Source organism: Takifugu rubripes, chromosome 20 (assembly GCF_901000725.2).
Source record: "Takifugu rubripes chromosome 20, fTakRub1.2, whole genome shotgun sequence".
In the NCBI taxonomy this organism is placed as follows: Eukaryota; Metazoa; Chordata; class Actinopteri; order Tetraodontiformes; family Tetraodontidae; genus Takifugu; species Takifugu rubripes.
The window spans coordinates 9,793,295-9,812,947 of NC_042304.1; the positions used below are offsets into that span (position 1 = coordinate 9,793,295).

Here is a 19,653-nt window from a genome sequence, read left to right on the forward strand (position 1 = left end):
GCTCAGCGTGTACTGGCCACGTGACTGCAGCCACTGGAAATGACATCATTACTGTAAGGTATCTCACCCTCCACGAGAAGCTGACAAGACGTTTGGTCGTCTCCTGCATCACAGGTGTAGGTGTCCTCATCTGATGAGCAGACGTCATCGATGTACAGCTGCCTGTAGACGTCCTGGTTGATTACCTGGTACTTCTTACTGGGAAGGAGCTCCTTCCTGTTCTTGTACCACTTGACCTGCGCATTGGGCCGTGACACCTGGCACTCCAGGAGCCCTCGGTGGCGATACATGGCGATCTTGACCCTCAGAGGTCGCACTATTTGGACCGGCAGCTCTGGCAGAGGACACATGAAGCCGATGCAGTCGGAACTCCGTCCATAAATGAAACTGAAAGATCTGCCAGCTCACCTTTGACCGTGAGAGTAGCGTAGGAAGAGACGCGCTCTGCCGTGAACCTGATCTCCCCGGCATGTTCTGGCCGGACCGATTTGAAACACAGCGTGTGTGTTCTACCTGCGGTCAACACATATCAAAACATCAGAAGGTAAGTTGCAAGTTGGCCGGGTGATCCTGCGTGCGCCTGTCTCTCACCCTGGTGTCTGATCTTGATTTTGTCCCCCGGTCGAATCCGGCAGTCGTCTCTGTACCACCGACCATCCACATCGACCTGGTTGACCTCGCAGAGAAAGTTCACAGTCTGGCGTTCCCTCGTGTCCACATCCTCCAGCTCCTTCACGATGTAGATGTCTCGAGCTGGAAGATATTCGAACCGTCACCGCGGCCTTGTGTTCAGCGCGAGGACATATTTTCATGGTGTCATAAATCAGTAAAATGGATTGTCAAGGTCACCAGACGCCATCTTACCTCTGACGCCGAGTCTGCCCGAGGTCTGAAGGCCGTCAGCCTGAAAGCAGTACAAGCCTGCGTCTCCCAGGGTTACCCTTTTCAGGATGAGGGAGTGTTTCTTCCCGTGTGTGCTGATGCAACAGCTGGGCTTTGACCTCAGCTGCGTCCCGTCTCTGGTCCACACGCCGGCGATGTAGGCCACGCTGAGCGTCACCTCGAAGGAGCAGCTCTCACACTCAGACACCTCCGCGTCCTCCAGTCCCTTTACCACCTGCAGGTGATTCTCTGACACACACATTTTGGTTCTTTTAAAACTAAACCTCTGTGGAATCCACAAGAGCGCGTCAGAGGAGAGCTTACTTGCAGCAGCAACTTTCCCTGGATGTTTGCTGTCGCCCATGCCTCTTGATCTTCTCCCAGTGAGACGGGTCAAACTCGACTGTCACAGTTGTCACGGGGGTGTGGGGCGGGGGGGGCTAGGACGAAACGATGAATAAGACAGAGAGAATGCAATCAAAAGATGGGAATAAAATGCCTCCCGTGACTGTTCCTGTGAACTCCTGATGACACAAAATGGCAGCGTGGCCAAAATGGATACACCGAGCGTCGCCCCGAGTTAATCCCAGAGACGGCGCGCCAGTCCACCTCAGTAACGCGGAGCGCCGTCACCTCACATGCCTGAGCTCAGCACCACAGATATAGCCTCAGCTGCGGTGCCACCTCCAGGAGGCTGCAAACCGAGCCGAGAAGCAGCCTTAAAAGACAAATAAGCCAGTCACTCAAGTGACTGAGGAGATCCGTCTAAGGCCGCTCTTTATTACAGTCATTAGGCACGAGGTCGACGAAGTAGCTAAACAAGAGAGTCATTCTTTCTAAATTTATATTCCATGATGCGTCACCTGGCCTGTCATCTAGCGATGGTACTAACAGAAGAGAAAGGGAGACGCATTCAACAATTACACAGAAGAATCTCCTCGAAAGTGTGAGCCCACGTGCACCCACCTTCAACTGAAGTCTGCACCTTTTGCACAAAGGGTGATAAAAAAAAACAACCTCCTAGACGGTTAAAAGCTCCAACATGGCGAGGGTCTTGAGTCTTCTCCCAGGTCTGTCAGGAAAAGCACGTCCATGTCTGCAGCCTCTGTCCCGTTCTCCGAAGCACGCAGCCTATAATGCTTCTTTTTTTTCTCGTGTTGATGGAGCGTGGTGCTGAACAGCTGACATATCTCTCCCCACACACTAACCTCCAAAATAGCCTTCTGTAATTCGGAGGGCAAAGATAGCTTTGGATTTAATGGTGCGAGGCCACTCAACATCCAGCATCAGTACCACAGTCAATGTCTGAACAGCCGGATCAACGTGTTTGATGGTTTTTCAATAGGACGACTGAGAGACTAGATGGGTGAAACTCACCCAGGAGTGAAGGTTAACCTGGAGTAACGCGTGCACGAAGGGGTCTCCGGGATGTGTGTGTGCTGTTCTATGCACCGCTCCCAAAGAGAGAGAGCGTACTCCATAAACTAGAGTTAAACTACAACTGTCAGTCTGCTTAACCTCAGGTTAGACGGATCAAAATTCACAGAGGTCTCCAGGGAGTTTCCACCACTGCAGCAGCCAGAAGGTCAAACATTAGACCCTTCTGAGAGAGACAGTTCCTCTCTTAAACAACCCGTTAGACGTCCCCACAGGCAGAGACAGTGGGTTCATCCACTTAGCTGAGCTCTCCGTAATGGCACATATGAGGAAATATTCCATAAATGTGAAGAGATTTCACAAATTAACCCAACAGAAATGTGTTTCAGATCAAAATTCCTCTGCTGGATTATCTTTTAGCAGAGGTTTTTCTTTGTTTCAAAGGCTGAAACAGAGTTCTCATGACAGCAGCACAGAGCAAAGTCGGTGCCATTGTGTTTGCTTCAGCTTGACGGACAGCTCCATGTGGGATAATCTCTGTGCCGTCACAAAAACAACTCCTCGGTCAGAGGAGGACCGCGGCCTGCAGAGGTCCACCGCTCTCCTTTTACACACGTGGACATGCACGCAAGTGTGCTTGGGAATTTTAAGTGGAAAAGGAGAGAAAAGTGAAAACAACACCTGAAGAAGATTTGCGTGCACATCTGTAAAAGACAGCTTCAGGCATTTGGATGAGCCGTTTCATGGACGTGGATCAAAACACCGAAAGGTCACAAATCTACTGTCTTACCACAGTTGAAATGTGGACATTCACGTGCACGGACCGTCTAAATATAGATTCATGTTAAAGGAACCGAGGCAATGTGAGGATGTGCTGAGTGAATCCAGAACTTGTCAAAACAGCTGAACACTCTGCCTAAGCCTGTGTATCCTTGTTTGGAACAGACGCACACACCCGCGCATGAACGTGCACAGCAAAATTAAACAACACACTAAGTCTTTACAGTAATGCTTGTATTTATGGGCTTCTCTGTGGTCCAAAACTTGCATCTCTTTAAATCAGTTGCTAATTTAATGCTACAGCCAACAAGAATGCTAATGTAAAAAGACCTCGGTGTAACAATGCCCTGCCAAAATTCAAAATGTTCACAATTATGATGCTCACACTGGATCAGATTTTGACATTTGATACATTGATGATGACCTACTGCTTTCGTTAAGGCTAAATATAATGGTTGCAGCAGGACACGGAGGGCGAACGCTCCGCTGATATTGGGAAACACCACCCAAGAGGATGCACAAGGATTTTTCCCAAGGCTTTTATTTGTTTCTTCTATTTCATTGTATTTATTTAAACTGGTAAGAATATTAAATGCTGTTTTAAGGAGCCACGCTGTCACGGTATGCTAATGAGAGCACTGTCAGGTTAAAAACTCCAGCCAACAGGCAGCCAGCAGCGAAACAACCTCACACGTCCTTGACTACAGCAAATGTATGCATATCTAATTACAGCGTGGCCTTGGGTCCGAGCCTCTCAGATCAGTTTTTTTTCCACACATATGTTGCCTCTGCATATCGGGACGTGTATATATTTGTTCCACTACAAAAATATTCTCTGCAGAAATGAACAATGGATGAGTCAGTTTTAATTGTACCTAATACTTGTCAAAGTCCCAGTGATTGTGTGTGTGTGTGCGTGTGTGTGTTTATGCGTGCGTTTATCTGAAAAAATACACATCATCAAGCTGTACTAGGCAGTTTTCCGTGTCAACTGGATTGTTTTTTGTTTTTTTAAACAGTTTTTTGTTTGTTTGTTTGTTTGTTTTTTACAGTCCAGTTGGCACAGAAAACTACCTTGGATAACTGTGACCTGGATGATTGAGAATCTACACAGACATCATCAAGCTTTCTGATCACCGTGTATTGATGGGAAAAAAGTCTCATAGACCTGTATTAATAACCTAAAATAGAATTCTCTGCGGTCTGAATTACAATGTTCAAAAGTACTAAATTGATAGTTTAATGCATCAACTTCAAATGAAATGACGCTGAACAATTTCGGCCTTTCCGTGTTACTCACCTGTGTCCTCTCACCTGTGTAACAGCGAGCGTTAGCAACAAGCTAACTCAACCCAGCTCTCTGTTGCGTTCACTGACAATCTGTAAAGACGCGGCCAGGCACCGTATCAGAATGGTGAGAGTACTTGGATAGTTGCGTATGCACTATTTAAGTTTAAACATTAATGTAATGTTTAATAATTTATATGTTCCTCAATCACAACGTCGGACTGCCCCTGGTTGTTGGATGTAGTATAGGTCATAAGGTCACAGCGACAGTAGAAAAACACATTTCAATTCCTTGCAAAGTTGTTATTTTTCTTATTTAGAGGGATGTACAGGGGAAATTTGACAAATATGTAGAACAATAAATAAAGTAGATAAAAGCAAGTATTAACAGAACTTTAAAGCACAAACCAACAAAAAAAATAGCATTTCGCATAATAATTTTAATGGGAACAATTAAATTTATTTTTTCTTCTTTGGAGCTTTGGCTTCCACAAGTGGCTCGTCGTCGTTCCCAGTAGCAGCTTTAGCTCTCTTCTTTCCCATTGGTGTCTTTGTGTACCAGTTCTGATGAGATCACATATAACATTTAAAAATAATAATAATAATTCAATAAAGTCAACAGCCCGTGTCCTATAAATGACCGACATACCTTAAAAGCCTCTTCTTCTTCCTGAAAAATGGGATCGATCTTGGCTAAAGGAGCAACGAACTCAGCGGCGGTCAGTGGTTTGGTCTCCTGCTGGGAGATGCGATGCTTGGTGACAACGCTCTGGATGACCTGGACCATGTGACCTGGGGTGTAGCCATCAGACAGCTTAGCAAGAGAGCTGAGATCCAGCGCCGCCGTTATTACCCCTCCCTGTTTTTGAATAAGTTTCTTCCACAAAACTAGAAAAAAAAACAGTTTCCAAAATATCACAATTTATATCGCGATTTAAAAAAAAATAATGAAATAGATAAAAATGTCCCCCCTACTGCATCTGGAGCCGTAGTCTGGTCGTGGGATGAGGATTATTTTGCTGTACATTTTGCAAAAGGACTTGATTTCAGCACTTTGTGGGTCCTTGGTTGTCCCCACGATCAGGACGCGGTCCTCGCCTTTGATCAGCTTGAGAGACTTGAGCAGATCTTTCTTCAGGCGTTTAGGGTCCAGCTGCACACAAACACACAACAGCCACCTGAATAACAACATAGTGAACAGAACGTGCAGCGTTTACTCCTCTTTCTACTACCTCTTTCTCTTCCTTCGGGACTTTCTTGTAAAAGATTTTCTCGGCGTCTTCGATACATATCACCGACGGCTGCAGCAATTTGGCCACCTGCAGCAAACATTGACTTATTCAGCCGTCTCCTTTAGTGGTTTGTGTCAACGATGACGTTACCTTGAACACCATGTGAAGCATCATGGTGAGGCCAGCCTTGCCTGGGTACTTTCCTGCTGTGATCAAGGGGGACAAATCAAACAAAGCGGCGCCTGTTTCCTGGCAGATGGCGTGGACCAACATCTTCTTCCCCACACCTGAGGGCCCTGCCAGCAGGATGGCTTTTATGAGCGGAGCCTTCTCATGTATCGCCTGAGAGCCTACAGACAGCACACACGTCTCTTTATATCAAATAACATTTCATGGGTGCTTGTTTTGAATGTGCGTCGTACCTAGTGGTAATACTGCATACAGGGACACGACCTGCCTCACGTCTGATAATGAAGGCATGGGCTCAGTGTCGTTTTGCCTGAGCGTAGTCCCAAGGTAGCTGTAATCACCTGGGCACAGAGCAGACCATGCGTTAACGCTCACGCACCAGCAGGGGGCAGCACATGTCTCCAAACGCAGCAAAGTGAAAGCATTTCAGCGGATTTGAGTGGCACAAATTCACGATAAAGCTGCAGAAATATACACTCCTACCTAAGAACTCCTGTATCCTGTGATTGTTTGGTAGTTTCAACAGGCGCTGCTGCACCAGCTCTTCACACAGAGACTCAAGAGTCCTGAGTAAGAGGAAGACGTTATTTGACGAACCATGAACTTCATTTATCTTTACGTGGACACCTCACCTGTCAGAGGTCAAATCTTTTTCCTTTTTCTTCTTCTTGCCACTTTTAGCTCCTTTCTTTTTCTGTAGAGTGAAATGAACACCCACAGAGAGTAATCAACATTACCTGTCCCCGACCAGGTAAGTCCTTCTGTAAAAGCTTCTCTACCTTAGCCGTTCCTTTGCCACCCTTTTCTTTGTCCACCACCAGCTTCAGTTTTGCCAGCTCCTGTCTCATCTCTTCATCTACCTGATGACACCAGCAAAGGTGAAACACCCGCGCTGGATTAGACATTCAAGGGTCTCATTTAAAGTCTTGTTTCCTGCTGGACTGGTTGCGAATCACCTGTTTTCTTATCTCTGCTTCAACGACCTTCCTCTGCTCCTCTTTCATCAGCTCCACATCGTGTCTCTGGTTGAAGTTGGTCTGCTCGTTGCGGCACTTCCAAAAATCTAAAATAAAAAGAGCCACCACCCGAGATCAAGCCGAGCTTGTGAGTTATTGACTGACACTATTAGAGTTTTCCTAAAAGCTGCTTTAATTCGAGGAGATTTTTTGGTGATTCTGTGTCCCACCTGTGTAGTTGCTCTGAGCCTCTTTCAAGTCTTTCAGGAATGCCGACGGCAGCATCATCAAGCCCGGAATCTCATTCTGGGGGTCAGAATACAGGGTTCCTGAGGTTTTTCAGCAGTTTTCATCTCACATGGTGGAGAGAATTGAACCCATTTTCCCTTATTCCTTTTTTTTTTTAAATTTCTTTTTAAACAGAATTCCCCAAACCAACAAGTGTGTTTACTAGCGAGTCTTTACTTCGTCATCTATCAGACTGTCCACCGCTGGTGTTTTCTCAGACTCCTCCTCTTCCTTTGCAGCCAGTTCTTCTATTAACTAAAAACAAAATCAGGAAACTTCATGTTATTTTCCTAAAAATGGGGAAAAAATGTCACCATGAGCCGTACTGTGTGCTACCTGCTGGGGGTCCTTGTTGACAAAAAGAGGGGCGGAGCCTCCGTCTTCTTCACAGGGGTATTCTGGGAACGTCCCCACAGTGTCTCTGTACAAAGACCAGATGAAAGGCAGATGTAGAATTGTTTCTGTTTTCTGCTGACTGTGTCGAAGCGCGTGGGCAGGAACCACCAGCCTGCTCACCGACACTCAAGGAACCACTGTCGGATTTGGTCTTTCATGGTCTTGCTGATGTCCAGACCCTCGACGTCCTTCAGCTGTTTTATTAGAGACTCTACGGTCTTCTGATAGTCCTCCTCATACTCCTCCCGCGTCAACCGTGTTTTATCTTCATCGTCCTGGGCAGCGATTTCTGAAGGGAGAGGCTTTTGGTATTTTGGATCCATGGCCTAATGGGGGAAGTGAGCACATAACCCTTTAAGATTAAAGGCAAGAGCTCAGTGGGGGAAGATTTATCCACACTGGCACAATTCCCTCACCATTCCGAGAAAGATCATTTCTTCCTCACGAGCTATCCGGGTCTTCCTCCTCTGTATGAAGCCCCGCCAGACCTGCACAGGACATCCGGCCAGAACTTTGAGAATCAAAGTGAAGCTGGACACAGGAAGGAGCATGTTGGATGGTTTTTAGAAACCTTCTGAATGCAGACTGCAGCTCGCTCTGCAACATCAGCTCCAGGGTCATCGGTCCTGTACATCCAGTTCATGTTCCTGCTCTCCCTATTTAATTTCGCCCTCAGACGCCCTTGGCGAGCCCTCTCTGCTATTTGGATCACCTTCACAGCCTCCTCAAGACTCATTGTTGGTGCATTTATTGGCTTGGTTGTAGAAAAAAAACATCAAAACATTGGTCTGTTTTAACCAAATAATAATTAATGCATTCTTTATTTTTTTTATATGTCAATTTACCTCCTGGCTCCGGCTCCGGCTCCGGCTCCGGCCAACTTTAACCTTCTTTAGCATCTTCATCAACATTGCATTTCGCTCCTGCTCTTCTTTGCCACGCTCGCTGGTGAAGTACTCTGGGATGGGGACCTCGAGGTCGGCCTGCAACACAGCGACCAGAAAAATGCCGGGAGAATTCACCATCTTTAAGGAAACCCCGATCACTATTGATTCACTTGACTGCAGTTTCCCACTCACGGGCGTCAGCTTCATGTCGTGCAGAACATCATCCAGGTAATGGTACTCTGAAAACTCCGTTTCCACCATGTCGTACTTCAGCTCCAACACCCTCCCCATGACACCGTCCAGAGTCGGCCGAATGGCCCGTCTCTTCTGAGGATGGATCACCTGGTCGTACACCTTCTCCAGCTGCCTGAAGAGCTTCAGGTACCGCATATAAAGCACCGCCACACGCTGGAAGAAGACCACCCTGTCGATCTCTGGTTCCACAGAACTCTCCAGCTGCTCTTCTTTTAGGAGACGGTTTAACTCCAGGTGAGCTTCTGCCCACATTTTATTGTACGACCTGGAATAGAAGTAGTCACATTTCCCTAACACCAACATGTAGACGGCTGCGCCATATTGTCTTGGTTCCAAATGACATTTTAATATGTAAATAAATCCACAGGTGGCCAAACATTTTGAACAATATCCTAAATAAGGTTTTGCAAGTGCTGTTGCATCACATGGGTGTTCCTGTACCACAATTTCAGAAATAAAAGCAGCTTATAAAATAAAATAAAATAAAATATAATTGACATATAATTATTATAATTAACCTGTTTACTAGTGCCTGTTTACCTCCTCCCTGCCACACAAACAGAAACTAATGGGACAGCACCATCAGTAATAAAATGTACCATTATATCATGACTCAGTTTGTCTATCTTGTATTTTATCAGAGGCTTGATCACCACTTTAGATGCAAGATCCACCTCTGTGTGAGCATACAGCTGTTTGGTAACACATGTTCTGCATGTCATGCAGAGGCACCCAATCAAGACACTTGTTTTCAATATCTTACATTGTTGTAGATTGTAATTCTTTTCTACAGATGCCGATAGTGGTTGACTTTCATTGATACCAGAGGGCAGCTGTAATACAACGTAACATATAGTTGTACTGTTATGGTGCTTTGAAACATATCTACTTTTATCATTGATCTTCAGGGCTTCTTTGACTCTTTGTAAACTAGAGGGTTGTAATTACTTTGATGTGTCTGGGTCATCCTGTGGCAGAGTTATGATGGTACATCAAGAAAAAACTTTAAACACTGACATGAGGAGACACACAGAACTAGTCCTGCCTTAATCCTTTTTTTTTTACCCTTCAGTACACTTGCTGAAGAAACTTTCTGAGTCAAATGCAGTGGCTTCCCCCCAGTGTGACAGCAAAGAAACATTTACGACCCTGCTGTGTAAGCCAGGCTGGGGTCAGCGGCGGGGTGGCCGGCGGGCCTGGCCGCTATGTGGCCGCCTGTCAGTGCTTGAAACACGGCGGGAGTTCACGGCAGCACCCGCTGCTCGACGAGGCCAGTAAAAGCAGAGCGATACGTTCTCTCCCCAAAACAGTAGAAATGTCTCCTAGTGTGTCTCTAGTCTATTTTGATTCTATTTTATTTTTTGAAAAGGCGCTCATTTTTAGTTACCAAGCACGGTTAATCGGTTAACAAGCACTAAATGAATTATATACTTTTTTTTGCAGAGGTTTCAACTAGAGACGTTAGAAAATGACAGATGAAATTCGCTTGTACAGACACATACATCTGCAAAAGTTTCACTTAAGTAACTGGACGCCATAATAATGTCAGAAAAAATTACCTTTGCGACATGTCTCGACACAGCAGCTCTGTCTTACTTCGGTGTTTGCTTCACAGTATCTAAACTTACAGAAAATTTGCGCTATATCGTGTCAAACAAGAATAGCAACGCGTTTTTCTGACTGATGTTGAGCCGTCTCCATAGTAACCACCCTTCTTCCGGTGCCCGGTGCCAAAGAAAACCTTTCTTGTCCATTCTTTATTTGATCCTTTTGGTATTTTTTTATATTTCGTTTTGCTTTACAAACACAGTCGAACGAACAACAAACACAAGAAAAAGTCATAAAAACACAGTCACCTGGAAATAGAACGGAAGCTATCAATGAACACTGAACAAACTGTCGAAAGCGCGTCAGGAAGATGGTGACCGTGTTCTGGAGCAGAGGGACCCAGAAGAGGGCAGCACATCACCTCCCCACAGCGGGAGCCGCGACGGCCAGAAGGGCTCAACCCTTAGTCCGATGTAAGGTGGTGGGCCTCTTCCGACAGAACCACCGTAAACAACACAAATGAAAGTACCTTATAAAATGTTTAAAGCCGATTAAATCAATTACAGCACCTCGTATTGCATCATAAAGTCGTTATTATTATTATTATTATTATTATTATTATTATTATTATTATTATTGTTATCATTATCATTATTATCATTATTATCATTATTATCATTATTATCATTATTATCATTATTATCATTATAGAAGGCAGAAGAAGATTAGCATTGTAAGAGCCCTGCCCTGTCATGCAGTATTCTCAAAGGGTGGATAATACTCGGATGGCTGCCCTCCGAGGCGCATTCTCTGCAGCGCTTAGGTGGTCACAAGACTTCAACATTGGCGATCAAAAACATCAGCACGCTGACAGGTTGGCTTCAGAGGCCCACGGATTCTTCCCTCCAGCCAACAACCAATAAAGTTGCTTCGTTTGGAAAAGCACTTCCCTGCGCACTGATGCTCCACGGTCTGTGCAGCTGAGAGGAAATTATGAGGACTGGAATATGAGGATGTTCAACTAGTACTCTTGGTGGGAGAGGGTGGCTTTATAGAGAGAAACGCTCCCGGAGAGCTTGGAAAGTGCTACTGGCTTTGCGCGTAAAGAGAGGGAGACGCGCACCAAAGTGAGCGACCGCCACTGGAAGTCACTGCAAGATGTCAACACTGCCTTTCCACCCACACGAAATCGATTGTATTACCTTCAGGAACGTCGGTCCTCGTATAAATACTCAGGCATTATTTCAAGATAGACGGTGGTGAGCGCGATCTCCCGACTGTACACGCGCTCCCGTTCTCTCCTGTTGAGCACCGCGGAGGGCGAAGGCGAGAAGAATCCAGCCATTGGACAAAGGTGCACGCTCCCCGGAACTCCAGCATCTCTATCTCTGAAACTGGTAAGTCTGAAGTTACCGAGTTGGCTGCGTGTGTTTCAACTTGTTGCCCGTGTGCTGCCAAAGCTCCGGCACTTTTGACAGAATATGCGTTTTGCTTTTGGATCAGGATTTAAACATATTGTCTTTCCATTTAGAGGCATGTGTTGTGCTTGAACTATCAGATTGCAACGGCGCAACACCTTGTGAATAAGCGGGAAGAGCGTTTTAAAATCAATATTCAGGAGAATAAAAGAAAGAAAACCCTGCAACCCATTTATACACTTGTGTTTCCTGGCAGTAAAGTCATGCAGGGGGAGAGGAAGTGGCACATGCTGCTGACTATCTTCTGTCTGCTCATCACCTCGGGCCAGTGCACGGACAGCAAGGATGTCACGCAGAAGGAAAGAAGGACCCTGCTGGATTTAATCTTACAGGTTATCAGAGACACTCAGCAGCGGGAAAAGAACGTCTCCAGACGCTGCATCACCGGGCTCCTCACCTCAGCCCAAGACATGAAGTTCTCCTCCCCTGAAAAGCCTTTCTATATTCCTAGGCTGGATAATAGCAGACTCATAGGTAAGCTGATAAGATTTATATTTAGATCCTGATGACGAAAGCATAATCCCAATTTGACTGTTGGAGACAGCTGCCAGGGTGGCCCTCGGGTCTAGTCTGAATGAATGGAACTTGGCGGTGAGGTCAGGATGCATCCTAAAGAAAATGAGGCATGCCTGTTACGGGCAAATGTCAAGAGATGGTCAGCGACCCCCCCACCAGGACCTGTAAGGTTTAGCTGCGGACAAGTGGTTCCATGCGAAAGACATCATGAAACTAGTTCTTATGTCCAAGAGATTTGCTGCCACGTTGGTCTCTCACCAACATCTGACATATAGCTGTTACTATGGATTAATGTAGGTGGAGCACGGACATGCCAAAGGCATGAATGATTCATTCAGGATGATTCACTGTGGAATCGCGAACATGACTGATAATCAACCAATCACAGGCGTCTGTGCAGGGGGACGGAGACGGGATTGGGCTGCGTCAGTGTCATTTCTTTGGACTGAGAGCAGCTTCTCCAGAGGGGGGATCACGGCTGATTCTGCTGTGATTCTCTTTTTATAGCTGAACTCGTTGATGAACAGGGTTTGGGTGTGTCTCCTGAACAAGATTGATACTTTCAAGTAAAAATCCTCAGCAATCTGTGCTCAAATGCAGCTGTTTCAGCCAGGCAGGGATTAAAAAAGACACAGAAATGATTTAAGTGTGTGTAACTTGTTGATCTGGGTCAAAAAGCTGGTGGTAGCATCAAGGGGAGATCTCTCATTACTGCAGGGGCAAGTAGAGGTAGACAAGCATTGCTGTCCTTCCAGAGTTGGAAACTCGCAGCACCTTTCTCAGGCCACTGACTGGATGGAATTCTTCTTTTGAGGATAAAAAAGCAGCGTATTAGCAAATGGTGCGTGTGACATTTCCAAGGAGATGTGGTCACGCAAGGAGCGATGTTTCAAACACAACTGGGGCGAAGCAGAAACAGCTGTGGCTGAGTCAATGACGCTGCTGTGGTTTGTCTGTGCCACACGTGTGGCATGAGAACACATGTCCGGCCGGGTTTATTGGCCTATGGGTCAATTGCTATGGGAAAGCAGATACACTAAGTATCTTCTGGACTTGGGGTGAGTCCATTTAATGGTTTCAGGGTGCATTATGATGCTGCTTCACCGGCAGAAATAGATCCCAGATAAACCGTCATTAAAAGGAATTTTCCTGCTGTTAAAATCCCATAATGTTCCATGTCGGTCCCCCAGTCGGACCTCACTGACTCCATCTTTTAGGTGGTTTATTGATAAGAAATTGAAGTTGTGAAGCTTCTTAACTTCTGGTCGTCTCTCTTTGAAGCCCGTCGTCACCATGGTGATGAAGATCATGAGGGGTTTTGACTTCAATGCATAATTTAAAATGATCCTTATTCAACATTTATTTTCATGCAATAAATTGACTTTAGGGCAACAAAAGTAGTAAGAAAAAAGCAGATATTCATTGACTGCTGATTGATTATTAAAACCATGATGTTACCAGTGCCAGATGATGTTCCATAGCTTTTGTATGACAGGAAAAACGAATGATGCATTTTTGGTCATTCATGGTCGTCAGTAGCAACATTTTGGCATCTAATAAAACTTGTGCGCTGCATTTAAATGTATTAATATGTAATATTGTGTGTTCTTGAGTCTCAAAAGTACTGTTAGCCCAGAAACTGCTAGCATGGACTTATTGAGATGAGCATTAACCAGTACAATAATCTCTTTAGCCTGTAGCCTGTACGCTGGCAGATGCTTAAAGTGTTGGAGCCTGTCTAGGAAATGGGGAAGCCCTACTTCCTGTCAGCCCAAATATCCAATAAAGTCTAGCTGCGGAGACTTCTGTGGCACAACTGACGACGAGCTGAAGAGTTTAGGGATGAGTGAGTGAGGAAAAGTCAGTCAGCGAGGATCAACCTGGAATAGTGACTGTTCTATTGTGCTGTTCTATGTCAATTACTGTATATATAATTATATAATACAAATTACTGCATCAGGCTGCACACACACACACACACACACACACACACACACACACACACACACACACACACACACACACACACACACACACACACACACACACGGCTGTTTTAGGATGATGTCTGATTGATGGAACGATGTTGCTTTTCTTTTCCAGAAATTTTCCCGAGAGACGTAAACATGAAAGGCAAATTCATCCAGCATTTCACAGGTAATGAAATCACCCACAAACACTCACGCACGCACAGCTTCCCAAACCTTCATGACTGCTGCAGCACTTTAAAAAATAACAGAACCCTAAAAACACAAACCGTCAATCCTGCCCCATAAGCCGACGCCGAGTCTGTTCTCTAAGAACAGTGGAGCCACTGTTGCAGCCTTTAGTTACGGAACAATACGTGAATACTGCACATTAGACTTAATCCTGTGTGAACACCGACACTGTTGTAGGTCAGGACAGGTTTAGCCCAACAGAAACGCACCTTGCAAACAGCACATGGTCTGAAGCCAGCAGAATAAAAATCTGGGCCGTGGAAATTAAGCTGATTACTTGACTTGAGTGTAACAAGTGGACATTTTCAGTGTGAAACTCTGGAAATTTATGTTCGGGCCCAGAAAGTCTGACAGGTGATTAGAATCGGAATCTGGATTCTCTAAGTCCAGCTGAACCCTGAACCCTGGCTGCCTGAGCATGTGTTAGCGTGCTCTTTGTGAGTTTCAGGCCGCCCTCATGCACAGATGTGGTTTGGACTAAAAAAAAACACCCTTTTCTCTCAAGCAGGGCCAGTCAAGTTCTCGTCGGAGTGCAGAACACAGTTCCATCGGCTTTATCATAACACGAGGGACTGTTCCAGACCAGCGTGTACGTATGCTTCTCATGCTCCTGGTTATTTCACTTGACAGGTCTCTCACTGGGGCCGTTTTTCTTCTTCCTCCTCCTTTATGGCAAGGATTTTTTTTTTTTGTTTGAACCGAAATGTTGCATATGTCTGCGCTGAATTTACAGCTGTTGATGAAATCCAATCACCACACCCACACAGTCCAGAAAAAAAGGACATTAGCCCAGAGCTGAGCCTCTAAACAAAGTAGAATGTAACTAAAATCTTTATTAAACACATTAAACACAGCATTAAAATAGGACCACATCCTTTTTTATCCACTTTTATAGCTGCTGGAACTAATTCGATTACTTAAGCCCATCAAACGTCCCGCTGTGACACACAGTTTGGGAGGTTCCAATCAGGCTTCCCGGCGAGAAGTTGGCGACAACCTTCGCTGTCGGCATCTCCTTTTCATGGTGTCGGTGATGTCACCGGCAGACCGCGAACACCAACAACCTCAGAGGCAAAAATGGGCAGCCACCGTGTCGAAACACGTGACGTCAGCAGCGTTCTCGTCCTGTAGCTACGTCTTATGTACTGACAGGTGTGACTCTCAGTACCGAACACGCATGTCATCACATTGGGTCACGGTTCAAAACAGATTTTAATCTGTGATTTGGTTGCAGTGCTATGATGTCACGACGGAGTCACCTTAACACGCCCGCCCTTCTCTCCTTGTTCTTCTTTGCAGATTACAAACGGTGTGCGAGGTTGCTGACGCGGTTAGCAATGAGCCCGCTCTGCATGCAATCGTAGACCCTGCATGTGAGTACAGGCGCCTCTTCCCCTCTTGGTTCTGTCTCGGTGAAGAAATGGAGGAATTACTCTGTTGCTCAATTTTCTGGCATGTGTCTGACATGAAATTGCACCAGAGGATGATCAGAAGGACAAGTGTTTGAGTGTAGTTCCTACTGTATTGCTTGGTGATGGACATGGAGCCTGTTAGCTTCTTCCAGTAGAGGCCTCAACTTCGATCTGTCTGTACAGAACCCTTCTGGCTCTGCTGAGGATCTTTTGGATTTTGAGCAGCTGCTAACATAAAAGCCCAGTTTGTGTTTACCACAGGTCAATAGACCCCAGTCGCTGGATCCCCTCACTAGGAGCGCTGGGGCCGCGGCTACATCACACTTTCATCAACACTTTTTACGTGCATTTGAAAGTGGGTTAAAATATCCTGCTGAAGAAAGTGTTTGTGGCTCTACAGTGACGTTGATTTAAGAGTGAATTGTAACATAAAGGGTGAAAACACCCATATTTCACACGTGGAATATTTGAGGGCTAATGAATAAGAGATTTATTCACCTCCTATAAATCTTTCTTATGGGTTTGTTAGGTGACACGAAGAAGAAATCAGCAGCAGATTACATGAGGCAACAACAAAGTCCCAGTAGTGTCAGAACTGATTAATAACTCCTTTGTTCTGTTACTACACTTTCTCATTAGTCTGACATTTGCGTAGCAAAAGCTTCTTTTCCACCAACATTCACAGGAAGTTTTATTTCAAGGAATTTCTTTTTAACTGGGTAACCGGATTGCATTCCCACTGCACGCCCAAGTTCCAGAATTTTCTTTTCTTTTTTTTTTTGTTACATTCAGCCTAATGACCCAAGGGGAAGGGAGGGGTAAAAGATCTTACAATCATTTTAGCATCTTGCGCAAGTTTCTTCAGCTTTCCACGAGTTACTTTGGGCATGCGTCCTACGGTCAGCAGCTATTCGTTCATAGACGACATCGTTTCTAGTCAGAAACTCGGTCTTGCTGAGTTTTTTAACCGCAATTGTGAAAGAGAGGATGGGCCTCGTCATCCATCCACCTCTCATAGCTTCTCTTCGTTTGCTCCATTTCCCAAATGATCAAAACACAAAGTGAAGCTGCACAAACTTAAGGCCCCCATTTACGCAACGTTTCTTTTTTGCTGTCCTTGTTCACAAAAACACCTAAAAAAGGAGCAATACAACAATACGAAAATGGGACAGTGGAGCATTTCGAAAATGCCACCACATCCGTCCTCGTGTTAATGCAAAAAGGAGCATTTTGGGTCATTTCCGGCATGCGCTCTCCAGCTGCAGGCGGCTGAGCCTGGGTTGGGTGTAAATCGAATGTTTTTAAGATTTAAAGTCCGGCAACTCCCTCTCGTCATCAGTCCACTGAAAAACCTCGGTGCTTCCAATTATTCAATGTTGTATTGGAAATACTGTTGTGATTCAAGACACGCCTTTGCATGTCAGAGCCATTACCGCCACCTACTGGCCTGGCATGGGTATGACAGCACAGTGGCGGTCTGTGTGTGGGGACATCCTTTTCTATACGTTGCTGTCTGTCTGTTGTTGACAGTTTTGTGTGTAAACAGGACGGCGAGCGTGGTCCAGAGATCAGTGCACAGCCCTCAAGAATCTGGGGTCGGGGAGAACTTTTGCCTCTGGGTTATTTTGGTGGAAACATTCAAGGTTTTCTACAATCTTGGGTAATTGATTAAAGATGGTGGAAAGGAAAGAGGTGGAAAAAGAAAATAAAAAATTCAAAACAGCAAAATGTAATTTTGTGGTACTTTTCAAATGACCACGCAGTCATTTTGTTAAGAGGTACATGAGGAAGTTACTCACAATATTAAATACTTTAATAGTAACATTAATTTGGAGGTTATTGGGAAGAATTTGAAAGGGTTAAGAGCAAAGCGCAGCACTCTGGGACTACGAATTGATCTTGGGTAGGCTAAAAATGTGTCAACTGGGATGTTTCGTTCCCCCATATGAATAATTATCTCATATATAAAAAGTACTGAGTAAAAGTAGTTAGCTGGAGTCAATGGTAGGGCTCAGACTGTCGTCACCAAATGGACCCGGTTGTCATCATCCCTTTGTTAAGTTGATCTTTCATGACAGCAGGTCTGGTCCAGCTGTTAGATCCAGCTGGTGAGTGATGGCTGTGAGGGCTCGACCACACCAGAGACCATTTCACTCCATTTGATTTACGCATACCCTGACGCTCCTCGACGCTAACGCTTCCAGATCATTAAGTATTCGCCCCTTCCGAGTGATTCGCAGAATAAGAATCTGTCAGCACCGTCCTGAGAAACCTGACAAATATACGTGAAAATTGACGTCCATTTGGAGGCTTAAAACATGATTCATTGTTGAGTTTTTATGAATGAGCTCAGACAGATAGCAGTAATAGGCAGCCAGTAACAATTATCTTTGGAAGCTGAGGCTACACAGCGGCAGAGATGTTTCAGGGGGGAAAAGCAGCATGTGCAGCATTACTGCGAGGTCGACTCCCAAACCTATCATCATGCCTTTTAACAGGAGACGGGATAACAAAAACACTGTCACATTAGCACATCAAAATTTAGGAGCAGAGTGAGAGATCAGAGTATGAAAGACTGAACTGCTGGAACCAGAGTCTAATTCTCACATATTTCTCTTTCCAGGTCCCAAAATAACAGAAGAGGGATCAACATGTTGCCAAGAAAGTGCCTTTGAATCCACAGCAGTCCTCTGAGCGTTCTTCTGTTTATAGTGTTTATTTTGTTACTCTTGTCTTCACTGAAACCACTTAATGGACACGGTTGTTGAATAGTTTTGCTTTGGATGTATTAACAATGTTACCACCCCTCCTCTCATCCCCTTTCATCCTCGTTATCACACTTTGTTTGGCACTTGAGTGATTGTTGACACTGAGAACATATGGAATGGAAAAAAAAAGTGCTATTAATGCACTGCAATATTGAACAATAAAGAATACTGAAGCACAGCACCCCCCATCCCCTCTCTCATTGGAAATCAGGGGGACCCCCCCCACAAAAACAAGAGTCGGGTCACGCCTCTGGGGTGCTGCAAAGAACCCTCTGTACTGAGGATGACACATCGTCTTCGCCTCTGTTCGGTCTTGATAAGGTCGGTTTAAAAGCCCAGGAGAGAATGGGGCGGAAGGCTCCTGCAGCGAGGATGGGATTCTGGCTCGGACATGTGAGCAGCCGTTAGTATCGTGGCTGAACTCTCTGCTCCAACGTTCCGGCTCTTGGAAAAGTTCCGTTTTGTCTTTTTTCCCCATCTTCGTATAACCCTTTTAATCACAGCTGTCACGGATCTTCCATTCTTGAACCCTGCAGGATGTGAGGCAATCGGGACAGATGGAAAGAAACAGCCTTCTGACAACGCCATTAAAATCTGAACGGACTCTTTAATTAACTGGCCGGGCCGATTCAACGCCTCATCTGTGCTGTGTGGCGAAGCGTTAGAAGGGTCCGCTTTGTAAATTGGTAACCAATAAAGTTTCTGCTCGTGCACAGAGTCAGACCCATAAAACACAACCGTCTACTCAGACGGTGAGAAGGTGCAATTGCTCACCTGTAAGTCCCGCAAATTAGATCCAGCAAACACGTGTGAATGAAACCAAATAAAACAATACCTACAGGTGACAGAGCTGCCATGAAACGGGGCCCCGCCCCCAGGTCTTCAGGAGCCCTCTGAGACCATTGTGGGCCCGGCCTGACGCCACTCATCCCTCCGCCAGACGTGGCGTCAGGGGAACGGCTACGATGATAGCCTGCTGTTGTTTGGGGGAAATAAATATTGAGCTGCAAACCTTCAGACTGAGATCTTGAGAAAACACATGCCGAGCCAAAAAAAAACAACCCCATTGCAGCGGCTCTGCTCTCACGCCAGCGAGCGCGTCTTTGCGGCCCTGGGAGAAGCGAGCACGTTCCACCATAGATCAATCAGCCTGACGTCCTCAAAAAAGGACCATGAGCGGAAA

General features: G+C 45.5%; 2 protein-coding genes and 1 long non-coding RNA gene across 4 annotated transcripts in view; 1 reads left to right on the top strand and 2 right to left on the bottom strand.

Annotated features, from left to right (window-relative positions):
- obscna (obscurin, cytoskeletal calmodulin and titin-interacting RhoGEF a) overlaps window positions 1–2,009 on the bottom strand; it is a 29,418-nt gene extending 27,409 nt beyond the window's left edge. The window contains exons 1-6 of the mRNA XM_029828417.1: window positions 1,849–2,009; window positions 1,207–1,322; window positions 865–1,131; window positions 592–753; window positions 409–513; window positions 68–334 (exon numbers count right to left, since the gene is read on the bottom strand). Coding sequence (XP_029684277.1) covers window positions 68–334; window positions 409–513; window positions 592–753; window positions 865–1,131; window positions 1,207–1,246 — 841 coding nt within the window. The 5' untranslated portion in view covers window positions 1,247–1,322; window positions 1,849–2,009. The remainder of the gene's footprint in view (window positions 1–67; window positions 335–408; window positions 514–591; window positions 754–864; window positions 1,132–1,206; window positions 1,323–1,848) is intronic.
- Window positions 2,010–4,630: 2,621 nt separating this feature from the next.
- zgc:153738 (dynein regulatory complex protein 11) lies at window positions 4,631–10,222 on the bottom strand. Of its 2 annotated transcripts, XM_029828785.1 has the most exons (19): window positions 10,089–10,222; window positions 8,467–8,794; window positions 8,233–8,370; window positions 7,959–8,141; window positions 7,804–7,875; window positions 7,508–7,713; window positions 7,328–7,412; window positions 7,169–7,246; window positions 6,934–7,009; window positions 6,704–6,810; window positions 6,527–6,607; window positions 6,380–6,441; window positions 6,231–6,313; window positions 5,981–6,088; window positions 5,709–5,908; window positions 5,559–5,645; window positions 5,302–5,479; window positions 4,976–5,214; window positions 4,632–4,890 (listed from the first exon to the last, which is right to left on the bottom strand). In XM_029828785.1, exons 1-19 carry the CDS (start codon window positions 10,097–10,099, stop codon window positions 4,786–4,788), a joined length of 2,427 nt encoding a protein of 808 aa, XP_029684645.1. In that variant the 5' UTR covers window positions 10,100–10,222; the 3' UTR covers window positions 4,632–4,785. The 2 variants fall into 2 exon arrangements, with proteins under 2 accessions (XP_003974316.3, XP_029684645.1); XM_003974267.3 differs by lacking the exon at window positions 10,089–10,222 and having other exon boundaries at window positions 4,631–4,890; window positions 8,467–9,203.
- An 803-nt stretch (window positions 10,223–11,025) lies between these two features.
- LOC115247343 (uncharacterized) lies at window positions 11,026–18,651 on the top strand. Its single transcript, XR_003886411.1, has 6 exons — window positions 11,026–11,474; window positions 11,752–12,029; window positions 14,175–14,228; window positions 14,799–14,879; window positions 15,590–15,663; window positions 18,326–18,651. It is a non-coding gene; the product is annotated as an uncharacterized lncRNA (long non-coding RNA).
- The last annotated feature ends 1,002 nt before the right edge of the window (window positions 18,652–19,653 follow it).

Excerpts from the sequence above, each read along its gene's own strand:
- zgc:153738 (XM_003974267.3), bottom strand. The coding sequence starts at position 8,832 with ATGTTGGTGTTAGGGAAATGTGACTACTTCTATTCCAGGTCGTACAAT. Across the intron at positions 7,247-7,327 it reads TCAACAAGGACCCCCAGCAG|TTAATAGAAGAACTGGCTGC; the intron begins GTAGCACACAGT and ends TTTTGTTTTTAG. Across the intron at positions 5,646-5,708 it reads TGCTTCACATGGTGTTCAAG|GTGGCCAAATTGCTGCAGCC; the intron begins GTAACGTCATCG and ends TGTTTGCTGCAG.